The sequence below is a fragment of the Artemia sp. Qi Xiang Cuo genome, chromosome 1 (assembly GCF_049724085.1).
Source record: "Artemia sp. Qi Xiang Cuo chromosome 1, ASM4972408v1, whole genome shotgun sequence".
Taxonomy (NCBI): Eukaryota; Metazoa; Arthropoda; class Branchiopoda; order Anostraca; family Artemiidae; genus Artemia; species Artemia sp. Qi Xiang Cuo.
Window position 1 is genome coordinate 93,832,025 of NC_142794.1, and position 25,060 is coordinate 93,857,084.

Here is a 25,060-nt window from a genome sequence, read left to right on the forward strand (position 1 = left end):
TTGAGGATTACAATCCCCCATAGCCCTCAGGGCAAGGGCTGTAAGTTATGCCCTTGCGGCATATAAGGTTCTAGTAGAAAGTGTTCTCGTAGAAACTTCAAAAAGGGCTCATTCGATTGTAAATTGAAAGGGCTAGAGCCTTTTTCAATGTTTGAAAATGATTAGAGGGCAACAAACCCTCTCTCATGCCCATCATTTCCCCAAACACATCCAATCAAAATTTTGAGATAGCCATTTTGTTCAACGTAGTCGAAGGTTATGGGATTTAGGTCTTTGAGGATGATAACCTTCCACAGCCCTCAGGGGAAGGGTTTTAAGTTATTCCCTGGGGGCATATAAGGTTTTTAAAGAAAGCGTTGTCACAGAAACTTCAAAAAGGGCTCATTCGATTACAAATTGAAAGGGATAATGCCCTTTATAATAGTCGATAGTGATTGGAGGACAGCTAACCCCACCACTTCCTCTCACGCCCACCACTTCCCCAAACACATCCAATTAAAATTTTGAGATAGCTATTTTGTTCAACGTAGTTGAAAGGTCAGGAAATTTGTCTTTGATGATTACACTCCCCCCACAGCCCTCAGGGTAAGGATTGTAATGTTATGCCCTGCAGCAAATAAGGTGTTTACAGAAATCTTTGTCGTAGAAAGTTCAAAAAGGGCTCTTTCAATTTAAAATTGGAAGTACTTGTGCTCTATTTAATATATCAAAAGTGATTGGAGGAAAACTAACACCCCTCTCACACCCACCATTTCCCCAAAGGCATCCAATCAAAATTTTGAGATGGCCATTTTGTACCACGTAGATGAGAGGTCCAGAAATAATGTCTTTGAGGATGACATTCCCCCCACAGACCTCAGGGCATGGGTTGTAAGATATATCCTGGGGGCATTTAAGGCTTTTAAAGAAAGCCTTGTCGTGGAAACTTCAAAAAAGGACCATTCTATTGGAAATTGAAAGACCTAGTGCCCATTTTAATAGTCTAAAGATATTGGAGGGCAACTAACCCCCCTCTCACGCCCACCATTTCCCCAAATACATCCAATAAAAATTTTGAGATAGCCATTTTGTTCAACATAGTTGAAAGGTCCGAAAATTATGTCTTTTAGGGTGACACACCTCCCACAGACATCAAGGCAAGTGTTGTCAGTTACGCCCTTGGGCATATGAGGGTTTTATAGAAAGTGTTGCCGTAGAAACTTAAAAAATGCTAATTCGATTGAAAATTGAAAGGGTTAGTGCTCTTTTTAATAGTCGAAAGCGATTGGAGGGTAACTAACCCCCGTCTCACGCAAACCATTTCCCAAAACACATCCAATCAAAATTTGGAGATAGCCATTTTGTTCAACGTAGTTGAAAGTTCTGGAAATGAGGTCTTTGAGGATGTAAGTTATACCTTGGGGACATATAAGGTTTTTATAGAAAGTTTTGTCGTAGAAACTTCTAAAAGGGATCGTTTTCTTGGAAATAGAAAGAGGTAGTGTCCTTTTTAACAGTCGAAAGTAGTTGGAGGGCAACTAACACCCCTTTCACGCCCATCACTTCCCCAATCACATCTAATCCAAATTTTGAGGTAACCATTCTGTTCAACGTAGTTGAAAGGTTCAGAAATTATGTCCTAGAGGATGAAAATTCCCCCACAGCCGTCAGGGCAAGGGTTGTAAGTTATTCACTGGGGGCATATAAGGATTTATATAAAGTATTATCGTAAAAACTTCTAAAAGAGCTCATTCGATTGGAAAGTGAAAGGGCTAGTGCCCTATTTAATATTCTGGAGTGATCAGAGGATAACTAACCCCCCCCCCCTCTCAGGCTCATAATTTCCCCAAACACATCCAATCGAAATTTTGAGATAGTCATTTTGTTCAACGTAGTTGTAAGTTCTGAAAATTAGGTCTTTGTGGATGACCACCCTTTCACACCCGTAGGGGCAAGGGTTGTAAGTTATACCCTGAGGGTATATAAAGTGCTTATAGAAAGCGTGGTCTTAGAAACTTCAAAAAGGGCTCATTCGATTACAAATGGAAAGATCTAGTGCCCTTTTTAATGTTCGAAAGTGACTGGAGGGTAACTAGCCCCCCTCTCACGCCCATCACTTCCCCAATCACGTCCAATCAAAATTTTGATACAGCCATTTTGTTCAAAGTAGTTTAAAGGTCCAGAAATTATGTCTTTGAAGATGACACTCCTCCCACAGTCCTAAGGGCAAGGGTTGTAAGTTATGTCCTTGTGGCAAATAAGGTTTTGACAGAAAGTGTTGTCATAGAAACTTAAAAAGGGCTCATTCAATAAAAATTGAAAGAGATAGTGCCCTTTTTAATAGTTGAAAGTGATTGGAGGGCAACTAACCCCCCTCTCACGCCCACCAATTCCCCAAACACACCCAATTAAAATTTTGAGATAGCCATTTTGTTCAACGTAGTTGAACGCTTTGAAAATTAGGTCTTTCAGAATGACAACCCACCCACCCCCCACCCCCCCCCCACACACACACAACCATCAGGGCAATGTTTTAAGTTATGCCCTTGGGGCAATAAGGTCTTTATAGAAATCGTTGTCGTAGAAACTTTAAAAAGAGCTCATTCGATTGGAAACTCAAATGGCTAGTGCCATTTTTAATAGTCGAAAGGGATTGGAGGGCAGCGGTGAGACAACTGTTGCCCTTTTGAATTTACTTCTTGCAGGCGCAAATGGACAACAGTTATCCGTCTCAGTCAAGTCTGCAAGAATTGATTTGAGGAAACCTGACAGTAATTTACCGACCGATGAAAATTCTCAGCAGTTTGTTGTTTCTCTTTCTCCGACTGTCGTGACCGACCCCTATTGTACGAAAATAGTCTAGTTACAGACTTATGAAGGAATCATAAAAAAACCTTTCAGGGTGGATACTGCCTCTGTTCTGCACAAGCCAACTCCTACCCTCAACCAATCAGAAGTAGCTCCACGCTTTTTAGGGAAAAGAAATATTCCACTTCCCTCAACTCCAACAAATTGATGTTGTCAGCCTATGCAGCGACATCTGTAGTTTTAATTAAAACAAAATTAAATAAAATTCGAGTGACAAGTGACAGCATAGGTTTATTTGAAGGAAAACGAAAGAAAAAAGGAGAAGCTAGAGATAAGAGGAAAAGAGAAAAAATAAGAAAAAAGGAAAAAAGATTGTAAAAATCCTATTGATTATCCTCCTATTGTAAGATTCGATGCTTTTTGTTACACGTGCGCCGGTAGCTGTACGCGCAAAATTTTCTTTAGCATTTAATATAAACAGATTCGATTTAGTAAATTTTTCTCTCAGATTTAGTAAATTCTTCGAGGCCAGGGTGGCAACACTGTCTCATATAATGTCTTAAAGTAGATACCAAAATCCTATTGATTATCCTCCTATTGTAAAATTAGATGCTTTTTGGTACACGTGCGCCGGTAGCTGTACGCGGAAAATTTTCTTTAGCATTTAATAAAAACAGATTCGATTTAGTAAATTTTTTCTCTCAGGTTTAGTAAATTTTTCCAGGACAGGGTGGCAACATTGTCTCACATAGTGTCTTAAAGTAGATACCAAAGCTACAACTTAATAACCGTGGTCATTCAGGAGTTGCAACCCTACCACTTTGGCAACTTGGTACAAATATTTCCTTTTAATTTAGTTCTTTATCCCTCTCATCATTCCCTGAAGCTTTTTTTACCTACCGCCTTCAGCCGTTCCTTAAGTTTGGTAGATTCGCCATTTTGACAACCTGGAGACACATAGTGTTTTTCAATTTGGCTGTAAGTTCCTCTGAACTTTATTGAAGAAATTCAACTTATTAGCCTCAGCCACTTAGTTCAACAGCCCCCTTCAACATTCCCTGAAAGATTTTAACCAAGTACCCTTACCTGCTCCTGAAACACTGCAGATACACCATTTTGACAACCTGGATGCGCAAAGCTTCTTCTGATTTTTTTAAAAGGTACTTCTTAACTATTTTGAGCAAATGGCAATTTCAAAATTTTGATTGGGTGTCTGTTGTGGTTGAGGGGAAGATTAGTTGTTTAAGAAGGCGTGGGAGAAGGATCTGTTACCCTATACTGACTTTTGACTCTAAGAAAAAGGCACTAGAACTTTCATTTTCTAATCAATTGAGCCTTCTCTCAAGCTTTAACGGCGATCCTTTCATATAAATTGGATTTTGGAAAAGAAATTATGTTACGTGTAGGCTATATCACTCTTTGTTTAAGCAGTGCTATTACACTCCCTCTTAAAATTGTTGGTTTTTCTTATCAAATACATCACAAATCACAACTAGTAAAATATCTCAATCTTTATTTAAATCTCTCCCGTCTAGTATCGATTTTGCAACGGCAGTCTCATAGATCCCCTCATCTTAGCCTCGCTAAGGAATTCCCCGACACATGGAAATTTGTTAATCTATAAGTATGTAAATAAGTATGACGGCACTAGACCCTCAAGGTCCAAACCAGAGGTGCTGACCTCTGTTTCGTTGTCCTTTAGCCAGGAAGTGCTATGGGGGGGGTCAGCCATCATGTACTTTCGCACACCCATCCTGCTTACCTTCCCCACATCTCTTCACGTACCCATATGAAGCTTGGTTGACTCTGGCTGAGGTTATAGTGTTACGCCAAATTTGTTAGTAACCTCACTATCGTTTAAATCTGATATATAAATCTATTGAACAGCCTTAACAGTATCCTCAATGAACTTACAAATGATGCATTAGACTTAAGCATGGAAGTAAACCCTTCCAAGTCCATTATAATGTCATTAAATCTCCTTAATTCGACACCCCTTTTTCTTAGCCCTCTTAAAATTTCTTTTCCTTCCTCCGTGTTCCTCTACCCCTTCATTTTCTTATGGCTTCTTATTGAGCTTTTTATATTTTCGTTAATTTTATTGGCTTTGCTGCGATTTAATAATCTGGAGAAGTTGAGTATTAAATAGAAAAAAAAAAGTTTTTCAACTAAAAGCAAGAAGCAACATTAAAACTTAAAACCAACAGAAATTATTGCGTATATGATGGGATTGCTCTTCCTCAATACCTCGCTTTTTACGCTAAAATTTTTCTAGAACTCGTAAATAAAGCTTCTTATTGTTCTAACTAAACGAACACAGTGTTTCAGGAGTCTTTCTTAAAGAATTGGGACAGAATTCAAACTTTAGAGTGAAGAGCAAGGTATTGAGGAAGAGGAACCCCCTTCACATACGTAATAATTTCTGTTCGTTTTAAGTTTTAATGTTGCTTATTATTTCCAGTTGAGAAAAACTTTTTTATTTAAATTTTGATCGTTTTTTTATATAATGCAAGGAAATCTGGCTGCAGCTCCATGGCAAAATCCCTCCTCCTCACGGATTTATTCCCTAAACAGCCCAATCCTGGTGAAAATATACCCCGGACAATTACCCTTAACAACTCCACGCCTAAAATTTAGTTGGCAAAGAGAAAGCAAATAACGAGACGAATTTTGTATAGGATTTCTGGAAAATTCCCCTAGTGTAGAATTTCCCCTGAAAACTTTACTCCCTGGAAACTTCTCCTCCCATGGAAGATTCTCCCCGTGGAAGATCCCAAAAGCAGATAATTCGTTCCTCTGCCCGAAAAATGTATACATACTTCCCAATAACAAATGCTATACGTAAACAATGGGCAAATGTTGTAACTTCAAGACCTTACCCCAGGGACTGAGGGGGGTCACGATATCTCCAAATTCATGGTTATTTGACCTTTCAACTATGTTGAACAAAATTACTTTCTCACAATTTTGATCGGACGATGTTGCAAAAAAGGGGCGTGGGATGGGGCTTACTTGCCTTCCAATTTCTTGGTCACTTAAAAAGGGCACTAGAACTTTTAATTTCCGTTAGAATGAGCCTTCTCCCGATATTCTAGAACCATTGGATCGAAACAATGATCCCCGGGGAAAAAAACACGTTAACACGCATTCGTGGTCTTATTGACAAAGTCATTTGCATAAAAAAAATAATATTTTATATCTTTTCGTTTTTTTTCTATAAGAATCCATAGTTTGGCTTGCTATTTGTATATTGGGAGAAACCTTTTCAACAATTTTTAATCCGGACACAAACAGTATTTTTTAATTTTATTTTATATCTCCTCAAGTTGACCTGAAAAAAAAAAATTTAGTATCATTCCCAAAAGATTCTATCTATGCTCTTTGACAATCTAGATACACTTACAATATATTTATTTATTTAAAATGTAAGAGCAGAAATAGTAATAGTAGTCGCCCCAAAAGCTTCAACTTAACACCCCCAGTTGTTCTCGATATATTTCCGAAGTGTTTTATTGGCAACCGCAAACACAAATGCCTTTTGATTTAGTTTTAAAGTAGTATTAAGTTATATAGCATAATGGGCCAATTGCATAATTGTGGGGGCTTGACATACCCAATATCCCTAAAGACATAGTTGCTGGACCGTTCTACTATGCTGAACAAAATAGCTGTCTCAAAATTTTGACTGACGTGTTTGGGAAATAAATCGGCTTGAGAGACGGGCTGATTGCCCTCCAATCTGTTTTTACTCTTAGAAAGGACCCTAGAAGTTTTAATTTTGAATCGAATTAGCTTCTTTAAATGTTTCAATGATATTTCTAGCTATTATAGAGTGGTGGTGCCTATGATATTGCTTATATACCTTTTTGAAAATCTGCATGTATACAGTTTTTTCGTTTAGTTGGAACGCCCACTAAACACTTCCTAGAAATTTCACCTTAATACTCTTAGCGTCATTAGTTACAGTAACTGTAGTTGTAGTACTAAGAATATACACATAGTGCCTTCTGGCTAGTTAAAGATCCCCCACAATTTACTCTTAAAAATCTAACTTGATACTATAATTTGTTCTTGAGATATTGCTTTGTCACCTTTTTGAAAGTCCACATGCTCATAGTTTGTTTCATTTAGTTCAACGTCCACCTAAATATTTATTATATTTTATTACTGCAGACATTGTTATATTCTCTTTGGACTAGTGGCTACAAAATGACTTTCTCCCAATTTCGATCGACCGTGTTTGGGGAAAAGATGATATAAGGGAGGGGGGGGCTATTTTCTCTCCATCACGTTTGACTCTTAAAATGGAACTAGAACTATGCATTTCCAATCAAATACGCCTTCTCTAAAGTTCACAAAACCACCTCTTCATAATAACCTTACATCCCCCGGGGTACAACTTAAAACCCTTACCCCCATACTTGGGGGGGTTGTGTCAACCCCAAAATCCATGTTTTGAGATCTTTGGAATATTTTTGAAAAAATGGCTATCTTAAAATTTCTATCTGATGTATCTGGAGAAATATGATGTGGGAGGGTATAGCTGCCCTCCGATAAACTTGACTCTTAAAAATGCCTCTTCAACTTCTGATTTCCAATCGAATGAGCCCCCTCCAAAGTATATAAGACACACCGTTTCCATAAATACCTTAAATGCCCTCGGGACATACCTTACTGCCCTTGCTCTAAGGGTTGGGGGGGGGGGGTATCATTCGCAAAGTCATAATTTCCGGACCTTTAAACTACGCTGAACAAAATGGCTGTCTCAAAGTTTTGATTGGGTGTGTTTGGAGAAGTGATTGACGTGGGGGAGGGGGAGCTTCCTACCACAAGATCTTTTTGAATTTTCTATGACTTTTTTTCTATAAGAAGTGCCCTATAAGAACAAAACAATATATTGTGCCCATATTCCCTTTACTTAGGCAGCGCTATCGCGTTGCCTATGATATTTTTTCTTGAGATTTAAATTATACAGCGCTGGAAGGGCCGATTAGACCAGGTAGGCCCCCCCCCTAAAATTCAGCCTATGGGCACCCATGGATAATAACGACTATACTTAGAAGATATGAAGAGAGACTGTTATCTTATAACCTTCAGAAAAGAACAAAAAAAAAAATGGTTTAATTTTTTTTGTTTCAAATGGTTTCATTTTTTCTGTTCGAACATAATTTGGTTTCAGTGTATATGATGGTACAATCAACAAAATGAAGTACTTCTGCTTATTTTTTAAAGTGTTGCAAGCGTTGCTTCGAGTAATTGAGAGGCTTGCAAAGTTGAAACTTGCAAAGTTTTTCATTGTATGTTGACTGTAATTGCTAACTACTTTGTTCTATACATTTTTAATGCGTGTTAAGCCCTTATGCGTTCTTAAGAATAAGATATTATATTTATTTGGTTAATTTTATTTCAATTAATGTTGTCTTCTGATCTTTGTGCTTAACCAGATGTTTTTGCTGTTCAGATTTTTGTTCACCAGCAATAGTAAAATATTTTTACCGTCATAGTACACAGAGAAAACTTGCCTATAAGGAAACAATCTTGAGCTGTAGAATATACTTTAAGGAAATATTTTTTTTTAGCTTGTTGGTATCGTGGTTGTCAATATGAAAAAAAATTACTACAAACTTTAGTCATGTATCTTTTTTTTTTCAGTCTATGCCTATGGTATCTATCCGTCGTCGCAAAACGACAAGTTACCCAGATGTAAGAGGGGTTGACGCAGATGTAAGAGGGGTTGACGAGTCCGCAAAAAAAGATTTCCTTTCGACAAAAGACAATCAATACCAGCTCAATGGCTTAAATTCTGTACGTATAATGATCTGACAATTTATGTGTATATGCCCATCTTCTATATATATATATATATATATATATATATATATATATATATATATATATATATATATATATATATATATATATATATATATATATATATATATATATATATATATATATATATATATATATATGTGTATATATATATATATATATATATATATATATATATATATATATATATATATATATATATATATATATATATATATATATATATATATATATATGTGTGTGTATATATATATATATATATATATATATATATATATATATATATATATATATATATGCAAGCTCTAGTGTCCCCACCACACTCATCATTTCCCCAAATACATTCAATCCAAAATTTAAGATAGCCATTTGTTCAGCGTAGTTGAAAGGTCCACTAATTATGTCTCTGAAGACGAGAATCCCCCACTGCCCTCAGGGCAAGGGCTGTAAGCTATGCCCCGGGGGCATATAAGGTTCTTATGGAATTGGGTGGTTACATAAACTCCGGAGGGTGGTCATTGGATTGTAAATTATAAGTGGTATTGCCCATTTAATAGTTAAAAGTGATTGGAGGGCATCCATCCCGCCTTCCTCCACCCTTATCATTTCCCCAAACACATCCAATCAAAATTCTGAGATGGCCATTTTTTAATCACATTTGAAAGGTCCACTAACTATGTCATTGGAGATGAACCCACCCCCCTTTCACAGCCCTCGGGGCAAGGGCTATAGGCTAAAATAGTTTCCAATTATTAAGATTTATGGTTTTTCTAGAATGGGAGTAGTGAGAGGGTTCCAAACTCCATGACACCCATAGGAAACTAACATAGGATTTCCATGACACCCATAAGAAATTAGCGGAGGATTTCCACGACACCCATAGGAGAATTAACATAGGATTTCAATGATACCTATAGGAAATTAGCATAGGATTTCCACGACACCCATAGGAAATTAGCATAGGATTCCCATGAGAGCCCTATGACATCACAACACCCGTAAAAGTTTCCCATATGATTTCCACGATACCCTATTTTCAGCTGGCATGATTCCCATTACATTCCCTCCCTTTTCCTTAGGATTCCACAACAGCCCCTACGACCAATATCCGACGCCATTTTCTCTCGATTCGTAGCTAATTTTGTTGTAAAGTTTATTATTTTCTGGAAGACACCCAGATCTCTGTATTATCCCCCCTTCAACCCAGTATAAATAGAAGCCTCATATACGAGTCTAGAGTCTATTGTTTTTTGGAAGACACCCAGGATACCCGTGACTAGGTGTAATATGGATAACGCCATTGTGTGTGACAAGCTAGACTTCAGGAACCCATGGGAATCCCCGATTGTAACTGAGCACGGCAAACACATGGGTCTTGCGTAATGACGGTTCACACCTTGGTATTATGTGAGGACGGCGCACATCTTACGTAAAGGCAAGGCAAACCTTACGTAATGACGGGGCACATCTTACGTAACGGCGGTGCACATATCGCCGTCACACATACTTTTCTAGGATTTCATTATTCGTTGAAGCGTTCAAAGTGTTACTTTCAAGGCGTTTTTGTCTTTCTTTCTTTTTTCTTTAGTTCTTTCTCCTCGTTAGAACTCGAAAGGTCAATTTCCATCCAATGGAACAACACCCCAGACGACAGGAAAAGCCTGCTATTTCCAGTATTCCGTTTCGAGAAATACTTTCTAGAAATAACCTATTGCGGTTGAGAGAAATTCTCATTTGAATGAGATGTTTCCTATATCTGAGATAATTGACACGAAGACGGAAAATACGAGTATCTATTGGAGTGATACCAAATAATGCTACGCCTAGCTATTAATGTATTTTTAGTAATAAAGGTGAAAGGAGACAACAAGATGCTTAAATTTTATAAACGCTTAGGTATTTAAGATTCCTTCTAAACGATAAATCTAAAGGTTTAAGGCTATTGTAAATACAATTTCTATTACCTAAAACAAATTTACAACAATACTAAAACAAAGAAAAAACATTTAAAAAACACGACAAACAAAAACTAAATGTGAAAAAGCTTATAAAGAATAGAGTATAAGAAAAAAACCATGCATTTAAGAAAAATACATCCTAGCAATTATTTTCAGATCGGCAAGATTGGTATTAGATGGAATTTATACCATATTGGGATATTTCCGAGAGGTTCTAATGGAAATTCCTCGTTTCTTTGAGCCAAGACTATAAATACTTGACACCATCGTGATATACGGCTTCCCCCACCCCCTAATAATCATTCCAAGAGGGCGAGCTGATATTAAAGATATATTTAAACCATATTAAGAGGTATTTTTGAAGAGCTTTTTAATGAAAACGCATCATTTCTTTGACTACATGTTAGATTTTCACTTCCCTCCTCCACGAAAAAAGTCTTTAAAGTCTCCATATACGCTGTAGAACACTTTAAAGTTAAAGAACACTCCATATGTCACTTTAAAGCTGTAGAACACCATTACCCTATTATTTTGACTGTTATTTGACTACACACCATTATTTGACTGTCCCCTTGCACTCATTACCCTATCAATCATTTCCTAGTAATTAATGATATTAGAACCGTAAGGAGGTATTTCCGAGGGCTTTTAATGAAAATGCCTCGTTTCTTCGAGTCAAGCCTTTAAATTTTCACACCATCCTGACAATATACGGCTGTTCCCCCTAACAATCTTTTCCAGAGGGTGTGCTGAAATTAGAGATTACTTTAAACCATACTAAGAGGTATTTTTGATGGGCTTTTAATTAAAACATATCATTTCTTTGAGTAAATGTTAGATTTTCACTCTGCTCCTCCGCAGAAATTTTTTAACACCTCCACCTTAACTTTTAAGCTGTAGAACATGTTAATCCATGCAATTCACGCCATAGTATCATTATTTGACTGTCTGTCTTACACTCCTTTCATCATTCTTAAGACACATTCAGAAATTTCAGGTTAAAATTATACTTCAATCTGGTGATTCAAATTTTTCACGAGCCAACCCTATCATAATAACCTCTAAAACAAACCACGCCACCAAGGTACTAAACGCCTGCAATTCACATGGAACATCCCCTCATCACCCCCTAGGACATTTTCAACCTTTTCACTCCGAAAAAAGCTTATGGATCTAAATTAAATACCATATTTTTAAGAGCAACACTCGGTATTTCATTGCTAGAACGTGACCTTCCAAGCAATTCACGCAACAGTGGCACAATATTACTGCTCTTTGGCACTGCCTTAATCATTCCTCACATTTTCAGACATTACATGTTAAAAATTATAGTTCCATCCATTGATTTAAGTTTTTCGCAAGCCAAGCCTATCATAATAACCTCCAAAACACCACTTGAGCAGTATACGCCTGCCATCCACGTAGTACCCCCACTGATCACCCCCTAGGACATTTTCAACCTTTTCCCGCCGAAAATACGTTCAGGAATCTAAATTAAACACTCTTTTTTATTTTTGAACAGCGGGCACTCAGCATTTCATCGCTAGAACGTGATATTCCAAGAAATTCACGCCACAGTACCACACTATTACTGCTGTTTGGCACCTCTGAGGTCCCCCTCATCATCCTCTAGGAAATTTTCCCCCCCTGCACCCAAAATAAATTTAAACCATATTAAGAGGTATTTTTTGAAGGGCTTTTAGTGAAAACGCATCATTTATTTGAGTGCATGTTAGATTTTCACCCCCCATCCTTCCACTGAAAAATTTCTTTTAAACTGTAGAACATGTTACTCCAAGCAGTTCACGATACAGCGAAATTATTTGACTGCCCCTCTGACTCTAACTTCATCATTCCTAAGACATTTTCAGACATTTCATGTTTAAATTATACTTCAATCCAGTGGTTCAAGTTTTTCACGAGGCACGCCTATCATGATACTCCATAAACACCAAACACCAACGCGGCATAATGCACCTACCATCCACATGGCCCACCCCCTTATCACCCCCTAGGACATTTTCAACCTTTTCCTGCCGAAAATACGTTCAGGAATCTAAATTAAACACTCTTTTTTATTTTTGAACAGCGGGCACTCAGTATTTCATCCCTAGAACGTGATATTCCAAGAAATTTACGCCAAACTACCAAACTATTACTGCTCTGTGGCACCCTCTGAGGTCACCTTCATCATCCTCTAGGAAATCCCCCCTTGCACCCAAAATAAATTTAAAGCATATTAAGAGTTATTTTTTGAAGGACTTTTAGTGAAAACGCATCATTTCTTTGATTGTATGTTAGATTTTCTCCCCCCATCCTTCCACTAAAAATTTCTTTTAAACTATAAAACATGTTACTCCAAGCAGTTCACGATACAGCGAAATTATTTGACTGCCCCTCTGACTCTAACTTCATCATTCCTAAGACATTTTCAGACATTTCTTGTAAAAATTATACTTCAATCCAGTGTTTCAAGTTTTTCACGAGGCAAGCCTATCATGATACTCCATAAACACCAAACACCAACGCGTCATAATGTGCCTACCATGCACCTGGCCCACCCCCTTATCACCCCCTATGTCATTTTCAACCTTTTCACTCAGAAAACAAGCTTGTGAATCTAAATTAAATACTTAGATTCTTTATACGAACCGTTTTTTTTAGAAGTAGCAAGTTTTTCTTGACACTAGCAATTTTTTTCTTAGAAGTTAAAATTTTTTTTCTTAATATGAAACAAAACTTTTATTCAATACTATAAAAATTTTCATATAAGTAACATGTTCTTCTTAATAGTAACAAAATTTATCTTGGAAGTAGCATATTTTTCTGAAAAGTAACAATTTTTTTCTAATAGTAGAAAACTCTTCGTCAAAGATAAAAAATTCTCTTAGAAGTAACAATTTTCTGTTAATGGTAACAAATTTTCTCTTAGAAGTATCAGGTTTTTCTTAATACTAACAAATTTTTCGTAGAAGTACCACCTTCCTCTTAATAGTAACATTATTTTGCAGTAGTAGCAAGTTTTCTGTCAAAGTTAACAAATTTTTCTTAGAAATAACAATGTTCTGTTAAAGATAACAAGTTTTTTCTTGACACTAACAAATTTTTCCTTAGAAGTAAAAAGTTTTTCTTAATACTGAAAAAGTTTTACTCAATACTAACAAAATTTTTCATGGAATAACGTGTTCTTCTTAAAAGTAACAAAAGATTTTTTTTAATGTACCAGGTTTTTCATAATAGTAACAAATGTGTCTAATAGTAGAAAGTTTTCCGTCACAGGTAACAAATTTCTCATAGAAGTAACAATTTTCTGTCAATGGTAACACATTTATCTTAGAAGTATCAAGTTTTTCCACATAAATTTTAATATCGCCCCAAATACTTCTTATGGAAGACAAAAGTTCAGTCATAATCCAAAATCATTCCTACAAAGTGAGACTTCTTTCTCATCGTTGAGAAAATTCAGAATTGAACTGGAACTATTTCTCTTCTTTGGTAAAATTCTGAACTAAAGTAGAACTCTTTTCTCTTCTCTAGGAAAACTTCAAAATCGAATTATAACTTTTTCTCATCTCAGGAAAAAATGTGGAACCGGAGTATATCTTTTTCACATCTATAGAAAAACCTGGAAAAGAACTTGAACTTTTTTCTCTTCTTTCAGAAAATTCAGAATCAAAGTGTAACTCTTTTTTATCTTTGAGAAAGCTCAGGATTGATGTGGAACTTTCTCTCTTCCTTGAAAAATCAAAATCGAAGCAAAAGTTCTTCTATCTTCTACCTAAAATTCAGAAGCGAGGTGATAATTCTTTTTCTTCTGTTAGAAAATTCAGAATTAAAGTGGAACTTTCTCTCTTCTCTGGAACAAAATTCCGAATCAAAGTAAAACTTTTCTATATTCTACAAAAAATTCAGAAGTGAAGTGAGACCTTTTTTCTCTTCATTGAGAACAATCAGAACAGAACTTGAACTTTTTTTCTCTTCGTTGAGAGAATTCAGAACTAAAGTGGAACTTTTCTTCTTTAGGAAAAATCAGAACTGAAGTGCAAATTTTTTCCTTCTTTGGAAAAAATTCAGAGTCGAATTTTAACATTTTTCTCTTCTTTAGAAAGAAAAATTCACCATTAAACATTAAAATTTTTCTCTTCTATCGAAAAATTCAGAAGGGAGCTTGAAGTTTCTTCACTTCTTTGAAATAACTCCGAATTAAAGTGGAACTTCGTCTCTTCTTTGGAAAAATCAGAGTCAAAGTATAACCGTTCTATCTTTACCGAAGTAAATTGAGACCTTTTTTCTCTTCATTGAGAAAATTTAGAAGAGAACTTAAACATTTTTTTATCTTTGTTGAGAAAATTTCGAACTAAAGTGGAACTTTTCTTCTAAACTCAGAACTGTAATAATGCTTTTTTCACTTCTTCAGAAAAATTCAGTCGAAGTTTAAAATTTTTTCTCTTCTTGAGAAAAAAACGATTGGATATTAAAACTTTACTTTTCTACGAAAAAATTCAGAAGAGAAGTTGACATTTTCTTCACTTCTTTGAGAAAACTCGAAGTATAACTTTTTCTATCTTCTACCAAAAATTCAGAAGTGAAGTGAGACTTCTTTCTCATCGTTGAAAAAATTCAGAATTGAACTGGAACTACTTCTAAGCTTTGAAAACATTCGGAGTCGAAATCTAATTTTTTCTTTTCCTTGAGAAAATTCAGAGGATAACTTGAAATTTGTTTCTCTTCGTTGATGAAATTCCAAACTTAAGTTGAAATTCTTCTTCTTTAGGATAACTCAGAACTGAAATTCGAAATTCATCATCGGAAAAATAAAGAATCGAAAATTTAATTTTTCTCTTCTTTGAAAAATTCAGAAGAGGATTTGAACTTTTTTCTTTTTGAAAAATTCGGAACTGAAGTGTAACTTCAGTTAACTTCCTTTATTTAAGTAAATTTGAGTTAGCTTCTTTTAGCTTAGGTTAGCATGACGCTCATGCTAACCTAAGCTGAATGAAGCTAACTTAAACGTAGTTAAGTTAATGTAGTTAACTGAAGTTACATTTTAGTACTGAATTTTTCAAAAAAGAAAAATTTCAAGTTCTCTTCCAAATTTTTAAAAGAAGAAAAAAATTAAAATTTCGCTTCTGAATTTTTCCCAAGAAGAGAAAAAAATTAAACTTCAGCTTTGAGCTTTCCTAAAGAAAAAGAAGTTTCATTTAATTTTAGAATTTCCTCAACGAAAAGAAAAAGTTCTCTTCTGAATTTTCACAAGGAAGAGAAAAAATTTACATTTGATTCCGAATTTTTCCAAAGAAGAGGAATAGTTCCAGTTCAATTCTGAATTTTTTAAAAGAAAACAAAGAAGTCTCACTTCACTTCTTAATTTTCGGTAAAAGATGGAAAAATTTATGCTTCGATCCTGAGTTTTATCCAAAGAAGAGAGAAAATTCCACTTTAATTCTCAGTTTTCTTCAAGAAATGAACAAAAGTTCAAGTTCTGTTCAGAATTTTTCCATAGAAGATAAAAATGCTATTGTTCAATTATGCATTTCTTCCAAAGAAAAGAAAAAACTTTAAATTTCAACTCTTAATTTTTCCGAAGAAACGAAAAAGTTACACTTCAGTTCTAAGTTTTACTAAAGAAGAATAAGCGCCACTTTAGTTCGGAATTTCTCAACAAAGAGAAAAATTTTTATTTTTTCTTCTTAATTTTCTCATTGAAGAAAACTTGTCTCACTTCACTTCTGAATTTTCAGTAGAATACAGAAAAATTATACTTTGATTCTGAATTTTTCGAAAGAAGAGAGAAATTTCCACTTTCAGTATGAGTTTTCTCAAGGAAGTGAAGAAAATATCAAGTTTTCTTCTGAATTTTTCCAGAGAAGAGAAAAATATTAATGTTCAATTATGAATTTTTTTTCCAAAGAAGAGAAAAAATTTTAAACTTAGACTCTGAAATTTTTTCGAAGAAGCGAAAAAAATTAAACTTCTGTTCGGATTTTTCCTAAAGAAGATAAAATTTCACTTTAGTTCGGAATTTTCTCAACGAAGAGAAAAAATTCAATTTCTATTCTGAATTTTCTCAACGAAGAGAAAATAGTCTCACTTCACTTCTATATTTTCGGTGGAAGATAGAAGATTCAATTCTGAATTTTTTCCAAAGAATAGAGAAAGTTTCCTCTTTAATTCCGAATTTTCTCAAAGAAGAAAAAGAAGTCTCACTTCACTTCTGAATTTTTGCTAGAAGATAGAAGAAGTTATACTTCGATTCTGATTTTTTATTTCAAAGAAGAGAGAAAGCTCCACTTTAATTTTAAGTTTTCTCAACGTTGAGAAAGAGTTACAAATCGATTCTGAATTGTTTCAAAGAAGAGAAAAAAGTTCAAGTTATGTTCCAGGTTTTTTAAAGAAGACAAAAAAGCTATACTCCGGTTCTGGATTTTTTCCTGAGATGAGACAAAATTATAGTTCAATTCTGAAATTTTTCAAGAGAAGAGAAAAAAGTTCCTCTTTAATTCTGAATTTTCTCAAAGAAGCGAAGAAAAGTTCAAGTTATCTTCTGAATTTTTTATATAAGAGAAAAATGTTAATGTCAAATTGTAAATTTTTTTCCAAAGAAGAGAAAAAATTGTTAACCTTCGACTCTGAAATTTTTCCGAAGATGGGAAAAAACTTAAGCTTGAGTTCTGACTTTTCCTAAAGAAGAAAAAGATCCATTTTAGTTCAGAATTTTTTCAAAGAATGGAAAAAAGTTCTCTTTTGAATTTTCTCAATGAAGAGAAAATAGTATAAACTCACTGCTATATTTTCGGTAGAAGATAGAAAATTCAATTTTGAATTTTTGCAAAGAAGAAAGAAAGTTCCACTGAAATTCTGAACTTTCTCAAAGAAGATAAAGAAGTCTCACTTAACTTCTGAATTTTCGGTAGAAGATAAAAGAAGTTATCCTTCGATTCTGATTTTTTTCAAAGAAGAGAAAAATCTCCACTTTAATTTAGAGTTTTCTCAAAGATGAGAAAGAGTTACACTTCGATTCTGAATTTTCTCAAAGAAGAGAAAAAAGTTCAAGTTCGTTTCCAGGTTTTTCTAAAGAAGAGAGAAAAAGATATACCCCGGTTCCGGATTCTTTCCTGAGATGAGAAAAAGTTAAACCTCGATTCTGAATTGTTTCAAGAGAAGAGAAAAAAGTTCCACTTTATTCTAAACTTTCTCAATGAAGACAAAAAGTTTCTGTTGAATTCTGAATTTTCTCAACGATGAGAAAGAAGTCTCATATTGTAGGAATGATTTTGGGTTATGACTGAACTTTTGTATTCTGTATGAAGTATTGGGTTGATGTTAGAGTATCCGTGGAAAAACTACTTCTAAGAGAAATTTTTTACCATTGACAGAAATTGTTACTTCTTTGAGAAATCTGTTATCTTTGTCGGAAAACTTGCTACTATTAGGAAAACGTGTTACCTTTAGAAAAAACCTGTTTTGTTATTATTAAAAAGAACCATGTTACTTCTATGAAGACTTTTGTTAGTATTTAGTAAAACTTTTGATAGTATTAAAGAAGCTTGTTAATTCTAAGGAAAAGTTGTTAGTGTCAAGAAAAAACTTGCTACTTCTAAGAATAAAAAACTTGTTACCATTAACAGAAAATTGTTACTTCTAATAGAAATTTGTTACCTTTGACAGAAAACTTGCTACTATTAGAAAAAGTGTTACTATCACTTTTCTTAGTATTCTCTTGACAAAAGTAAAAATATTGTTAGCATTAAGAAAAAACTTGTTACTGCTAAGTAAAAATTTGTTAGTGTTAAGAAAAAGCTGCTACTTCTAAGAAAAAAACTTGCTACTATTAACAGAAAATTGTTACTTATACGAGAAATTTGTTATCTTTGACAGAAAACTTGGTAATATTAGAAAAATTTGTTAATATTTAGTAAAACCTGCTACTTCCAAGAAATATTTTTTACTGCTAAGAATTACATGCTACTTCTATGAAACATTTTGTTAGTATTAAGTAAAACTTTGTTATTATTAGGAAAAATCTTGTTACTTCTAAGAAAAAATTTGTCAGTGTAAGAATAACTTACTACTTCTAAGAAAAAAATTGTTAGCATTAACACAAAATTTTTACTTCTAAGAGAAAATTGTTTCCTTTGATGGAAAACTTGCTACTATTGGATAAAATTTGTTACTATTAAGAAAAACCTGTTACTTCCAAGATACATTTTGTTACTGCTAAGAAGTAAATGTTAGTTCTCCGAAACATTTTGTTAGTATTAAGTAGAACTTTGTTAGTATTAGGAAAAATCTTGTTACTTCTAAGAAAAATTTGTTAGTGTTAAGAATAACTTGCTACTTCTAAGAGAAAACTTGTTACCATTAACAAACAAAAGTTACTTCTAAGAGAAATTTGTTACCATTGACAGAAATTGCCATTTCTATGATAAATTTGTTACCTTTGACGGAAAACTTACAACTATTAGAAAAATTTGTTACTCTTAGGAAAAACCGGTTACATCCAGAAAAATATTTTACTATTAAGAAGAAACTGTTACCTCTATGAAGAATTCTGTTAGTGATCAGTAAAACTTTTGTTTGTATTAAGAAAAGCTTGTTACTTCTAAGAAAAAATTTTGTTAGTGTCAAGAAAAAACCTGCAACTTATAAGAAAAAAAAATGTGATACCATTAACAGAAAATTGTTACTTCTAAGAGAAATGTGTTACCTTTTACAGAAGACTTGCTGCTATTAGAAAAAAGTGTTACTATCACTTTTGTTATTGTTCGCTTTTAAGAAAAAACTTGTTATTTCTCGGGAAAAACTTGTTAGTGTTAAGAAAAAGTAGCTACTTCTAAGAAAAAACTTGTTAATATTAACAAAAAATTGTTACTTCTACGACAAATTTGTTATTTTTGGCGGAAATCTTACTACTATAAGAAAAATTTGTTACTATTAAGAAAAAACCTGTTACTTCCAAAACAAAATTTTATACTGTTCAGAAGTACATGTTACTTCTACGAAAAATTTGATTAGTATTATGTAAAACAATTTAAGTATTAAGGAAAAACTTGTTACTTCTACGAAAAATTTGTTATTACTAAGAAAAACTTGCCACTTCTAAGAGAAAACTTGTTAATATTAATAGAAAACATGTACTTCTAAGAGAAACATGTAATGTCTACAAATATTTTAGGAATGAACAAGGAGGTGTCTGAGGGGCATTCAAATAATGGCACTGTGGTGTGAATTGCTTGGAGTGTCAAGTTTCATGAAATGGCGAGTTACACTTTTCAAAAAATATATTGTTTAATTTAGATTCACAAGCTTATTTTTGGAGTGAAAAGGTTGAAAAAATTCTTAGGGGTTGGTGAGGGGGTGTGCCACTTGGATGGCAGGCGTGTAATATTGTGTTGGTTTGGCGGCGTTTTGGAGGTAATTATAATAGGCTTGCCTCATGAAAACTTGCATCAAAGAATTGAAGCATAATTCTTAACAAGTATTGTCTCAAAATGTCTCAAATGTGTTAGGAATGATGAAGGGGCTGTCAGAGGGGCATTCAAATATTGACACCGTGGCGTAAATTGCTTGGAGTGTCATTTTCTAGCAGTGAAATGCTGAGCTCTGATTTTCAAATAAACTTAGCATTTAATTTAGATTAACAAGGTTATTTTCGGAGTGAAAAGGTTGAAAATGTCCTAGGAGATGATGAGAGGTAGGGCTAAGTGAATGGTAGGTGTATAATGCCGTGTTGGTGTAAAGTGATTTGTGGAGTTTAATGATAGGCTTTTCTCGTGAGAAACGTGAATTACCAGATTGAAGAACAATTTTAACATAAAATGTCTGAAAATGTCTTAAATGAATGATGAAGGGGATGTGAGAGAGGCCGTCAAATAATGTTGCTGTTGCAAGAATTGCTTGGAGTAACATTTATACAGTTTAAAAGATTTTTTGCTCTAGAGGGTGGGATGGGGGGGTGAAAATCTAACTTGCACTCAAAGAAATGATGCGATATCATTCAAAGCCGCTCAAAAATACCTCTTTATATAGTATATTTCGGGGGCGGGGATGAAAATGTCATAAACGATGATGAAGGCGATGTCAGAGGCTGCCAAAGGGCAGTAATAGTGTAGTACTATGGTATGAGGTGCTTGGAGTATCACGTTCAAGCAATTAAATGCCAAGTTCCCGTTGTTAATAAAATAAAAAATAATTTTTACTTTAGATTCCTTACCTTATTTTCAGAGAGAAAAGGACAAAAATGTCCTAGGGGCGATGAGTGGGGAATGCCACGTGTATGGCAGGAGTGTAATGCTGTGGTGGTGTGGAGATGTTTTGGAGGTTATGATGATAGGCTTGGCTTGCGAAAACTTGAATAAATGGATTGAACTATAATTTTTAATGTGTAATGTCTGAAAATTTCTTAAAATGATGAAGGGGATGCCTTAGAGCAGTAATAGTGTGGCTCAGTGGCATGAATTGCTTGGAGTGTCACGTTCTAGAAATGATATCCCGAGTTCCACTTTTCGAAAAAACAATATAGTGTTTAATTTGGATCCTCAAGCTTATTTTCGGAGTGAAAAGGTTGAAAATATCCAAGATGATGATGAGGGGGTGGGCCACGTGGATGGCAGGCGTGTCATGTTGTGGTGGCGTGAAGTTTTGCGGAGGTTATTATGATAAGATTGGCTCGTGAAAAACTTGAATCGTCAGATTGAAGTATGGTTTTAATATGAAATGCCTTAAAATGTCTTAGGAATGATGAAGTGGGTGTTAGAGGGGCAGTCAAATAATGGCACTTTGGCGTGTTTTGCATGTAGTAACATGTTCTACAGCTGTTCAAAAGTGAAGGTGGAGGCGTTAAAGAATTTTTACGATGGAGGAGGGGAGTGGAAATCTAACATGCAAGCAAAGAAATAAGGCATTTTAATTAAAATTCCTTCAAAAACACCTCTTAATATGGCTTAAACTTATCTCTAATATCAGCTCGCCCTATGGAACTGATTCTTAGGGGGTGGGGGGCAGCCGTATATTGTCACGATGGTGTGAAATATGCATAGTATTGGCTCAAGGAAACGAGGCATTTTCATTAATAGCCCTCAGAAATACATAAATATGGTTTAAATTTATCTCTAATGTCAGCCCGCCTTCTGGAAATGATTGCTAGGGGGTATCCAAATAATGGTACTTTGGCGTGAATTTAATGGAGTAGCATGCTCTGCAGCTTAAAAGTTAAGGTGGAGTTTTCTTTAAAAGCCTTTAAAAAATACCTCTTAATATGGTTTAAATTTGCCACTAATATGAAACCGCTCTCTGAAAATTATTGCTCAGGGGTGGGGTCAGCCGTATGTTGTCACGATGGTGTAAAATATTCATAGTCTTGGCTCAAAGAAACGAAGTGTTTTCATTAGAAGCTCTCGAAAATATCACAATATGGTCTAAATTGCGTCTAACATCAATCTTGACCCTCTGAAAATTATTGCTAAGATGTATTTTTCTTTAATGCAGGGTTTTTTTCTATTGTGCTTTATTCTTTATAAACCTTTTTACGTTTTATTTTTTGTTTGTCGTGTTTTTAACTGCTTTTTGTTTGTTTTGATATTTTTAAAATCCGTTTTAATTAATAGAAAATGTATTTACAATAGCCTTAATCATTTAGATTTATTGTTTAGAACGAATCTTAAATACCTAAGCATTTTCACAATTTAAGCATCTTTTTGTCCCCTTTCACCTTTATTACTAAGATGTATTTTTCTTTAATGCATGGTATTTTCTATTGTACATGCTAAGATGTATTTTCTTTAATGCATGGTTTTTTTCTATTGTGCTTTATTCTTTATAAGCCTTTTCACGTTTTATTTTTTATTTGTCATGTTTTTAACTGCTTTTTGTTTGTTTTGACATTTTTTAAATTCGTTTTAATTAATAGAAAATGTATTTACAATAGCCTTAATCATTTAGATTTATTGTTTCGAACGAATCTTAAATACCTAAGCATTTTCACAATTTAAGAATCTTCTAGTCCCATTTCACCTTTATTACTAAAAATACATTAAGAGCAAGGCGTAGAATTATTTTGTATCACTCCAAAAGAGTTTTTCCGTTTTCGTGCCTATTATCTCTATATAATAATATTATATCTCTATCTAATAATGTTCCTATTATCTGTATATAATAGGTTATTTCTAGAAAGTATTTCTCAATACAGAATACTGGAAATAGTAGGCTGGTCCTGTCGTTTGGGACGTTGTTCCATTGGATGGAAATTGACCTTTCGAGTCCTAGCGAGGGCAAAGAACTAAAGAAAAAAATAAAAAAAAAAACGTCTTGAAAGAAACGCTTTGAACGTTTTGACAAAAAATAACATCTCAGAAAAGTACTATGTAACAGCAATGTGTGCGCTGCCATTATGCAAGATGCACGCCGGCATTACGTAAGATGTTCGCCGTCATTACGCAAGGTGTGCACTGCCGTTGCGTAAGATGTGTACCGTCGTTGAATAAGAACCAGGCGTGAACCGTTATTACGCAACACCCACGTGTGTGCCGTGCTCAGTTACAATCGGAGATTCCCCATAGGTTCCTGAAGTCTAGCTTGTCACATACGATGGCTTCATCCATATTGCACCTGGTCGGGGGAATCCTGGGTGACTTCCTGAAAATAAAAGACGTCTAGACTCGTATATGAGGCTTCTATTTATACTTTGACGAAGGGGGATAATTCAGAGATCCAGCTGTCTTCCGGAAAACAATAGACTCTATAACAAAAAAGGCTACGAATCGATAGAAAATGGCGTCTGATAATGGTAGCTAGGGGCTGTCGTGGAATTCTATGGGAAAAGGGAGTGCATGTCATAGGAATCCTGCTAGCTGGAAACAGGGCGTCGTGGAAATCCTATGGGAAAGTCGTATGAGTGTCGTGACGTCATAGGGCTCTCATGAGAATCCTATGCTAATTTCCTATGGGTTTTTCGGAAATCCTATGCTAATTCCCTATGGGTGTCCCTGAAATCCCATGTTAATTTTCCTATGACTGTCTTGGAAATCCTATGCTAATTTTCCGATGGGTGTCACGGAGTCTGGAAGCCTCTCAATACTAATTGATGGTCGTATACCGAATAAACTTTTGATACGGTACATTTAATTGGAAATCGGTCCTAGTGTCCTCTTTAAAGTCAATATGATAGGAGAGTCACTAGCCCTGGAAAGAGCGAGGCGTTGAGGAGGGGACAGCCCCTTTCAATACGGAATAATTTCTCTTCTTTTTAAGTTTTAATACCAGGTGTTACTTTCAGTTAAAAAAAAACTTGTTTTTTTATTAATTTCTAATCGTTTTTCATATAATAGAAAAAATGTATATAAGTTTTTATAAACTGTTTTTAGTAATTGTTTGATAAAAATGTTAATTAATATATGTTAAAATTCAATCTCATAGCCATAGGTCTTCACTTCATTTCTTACTAAATTCAGGGGAAAAGCATATTTGAACAGGAGAATTCTCAATCTGCAGAACAACTCAACAACAAATACTATATTTAAACAATGCTGGCATATTTCAAAACTTACAGCCCTTTCCGGAACATTAAAGGAGTTGCCCTTTCTTCTAAAGCTCGCTGTTCACACTAAAGTTAATTAGTATTTGAAAAGATCTTATTTTTGTTTAAAATAAACGACTCTTGTGCTTCAGGAGTTGCTGTTAATGAATCGAGACAAAATTCAGACATTAGCGTAAAGAGCCAGGTGTTGAGTAGGAGGTAACCCCCTTCATATGCTTAACAGTTTCTGTTTGTTTTAAGTTTTAATGTTTCCCTTACCTTCAGTTGAAAAAATTTGTTTATTTACATTTATTTTTTGATGGTTTTTTAATAAAACTGAGAAATCCAGCTCCATCACCACAAAAAAATATCCCCCACCGCCCTTACAGTAAGATCCTCTTGGCAATTCAACCCCAGTGAGAACTTACCCCGTACAATTATCCCTAACATCTCTACACGTAAAATTGAGCCGGCAAAGAGAAAGTAAGGCGAATAAAACTAATGTTATATAGAAATTCTGGCACATTCCCTTAGTGTAAAATTTCCCCTGAAACTTTCAACCCCCCCCCAAACCTCCTTCTCCATAGAACCCCCCCCCCCATCAGAGTTCACCATCCTTCCCCATCCGAAAAATGTATGCAAACTTCCGAATAACAAATACTATACATAAAAAATGGGCGACCTTTACAACTTAAGTACCGTCCCACGAGGGCTGTGGAGGTTATATCATTACCAAAAGAACAGTTTTAGGATCTTTCAACTATGCTGACCAAAATAACTACCTCAAAATTTTGATCGATGATTTTGTTGAAAAAAAAGAGCAAAGAAACAGCATAATGTGATGTATTCTTCACATTCTAGCTATTTTGTGCTGAAAATCTCACACTTAACACAAGTGTCCCTCCTTTGTCGGTAGGTTATACTAGTAGAAAAAACACCACTCCCCGTAATCTTGATTAATGTGAAATGC

General features: G+C 34.7%; 1 protein-coding gene across 2 annotated transcripts in view; it reads left to right on the forward strand.

The window, feature by feature from the left end:
- LOC148956940 (uncharacterized) overlaps positions 1-25,060 on the forward strand; it is an 80,538-nt gene that overhangs the window by 50,359 nt on the left and 5,119 nt on the right. For both annotated transcript variants that reach the window (XM_089096911.1, XM_089096902.1), the window contains one exon: positions 8,440-8,592. In XM_089096911.1, the coding sequence (XP_088953037.1) occupies positions 8,440-8,592 (153 nt within the window). The remainder of the gene's footprint in view (positions 1-8,439; positions 8,593-25,060) is intronic.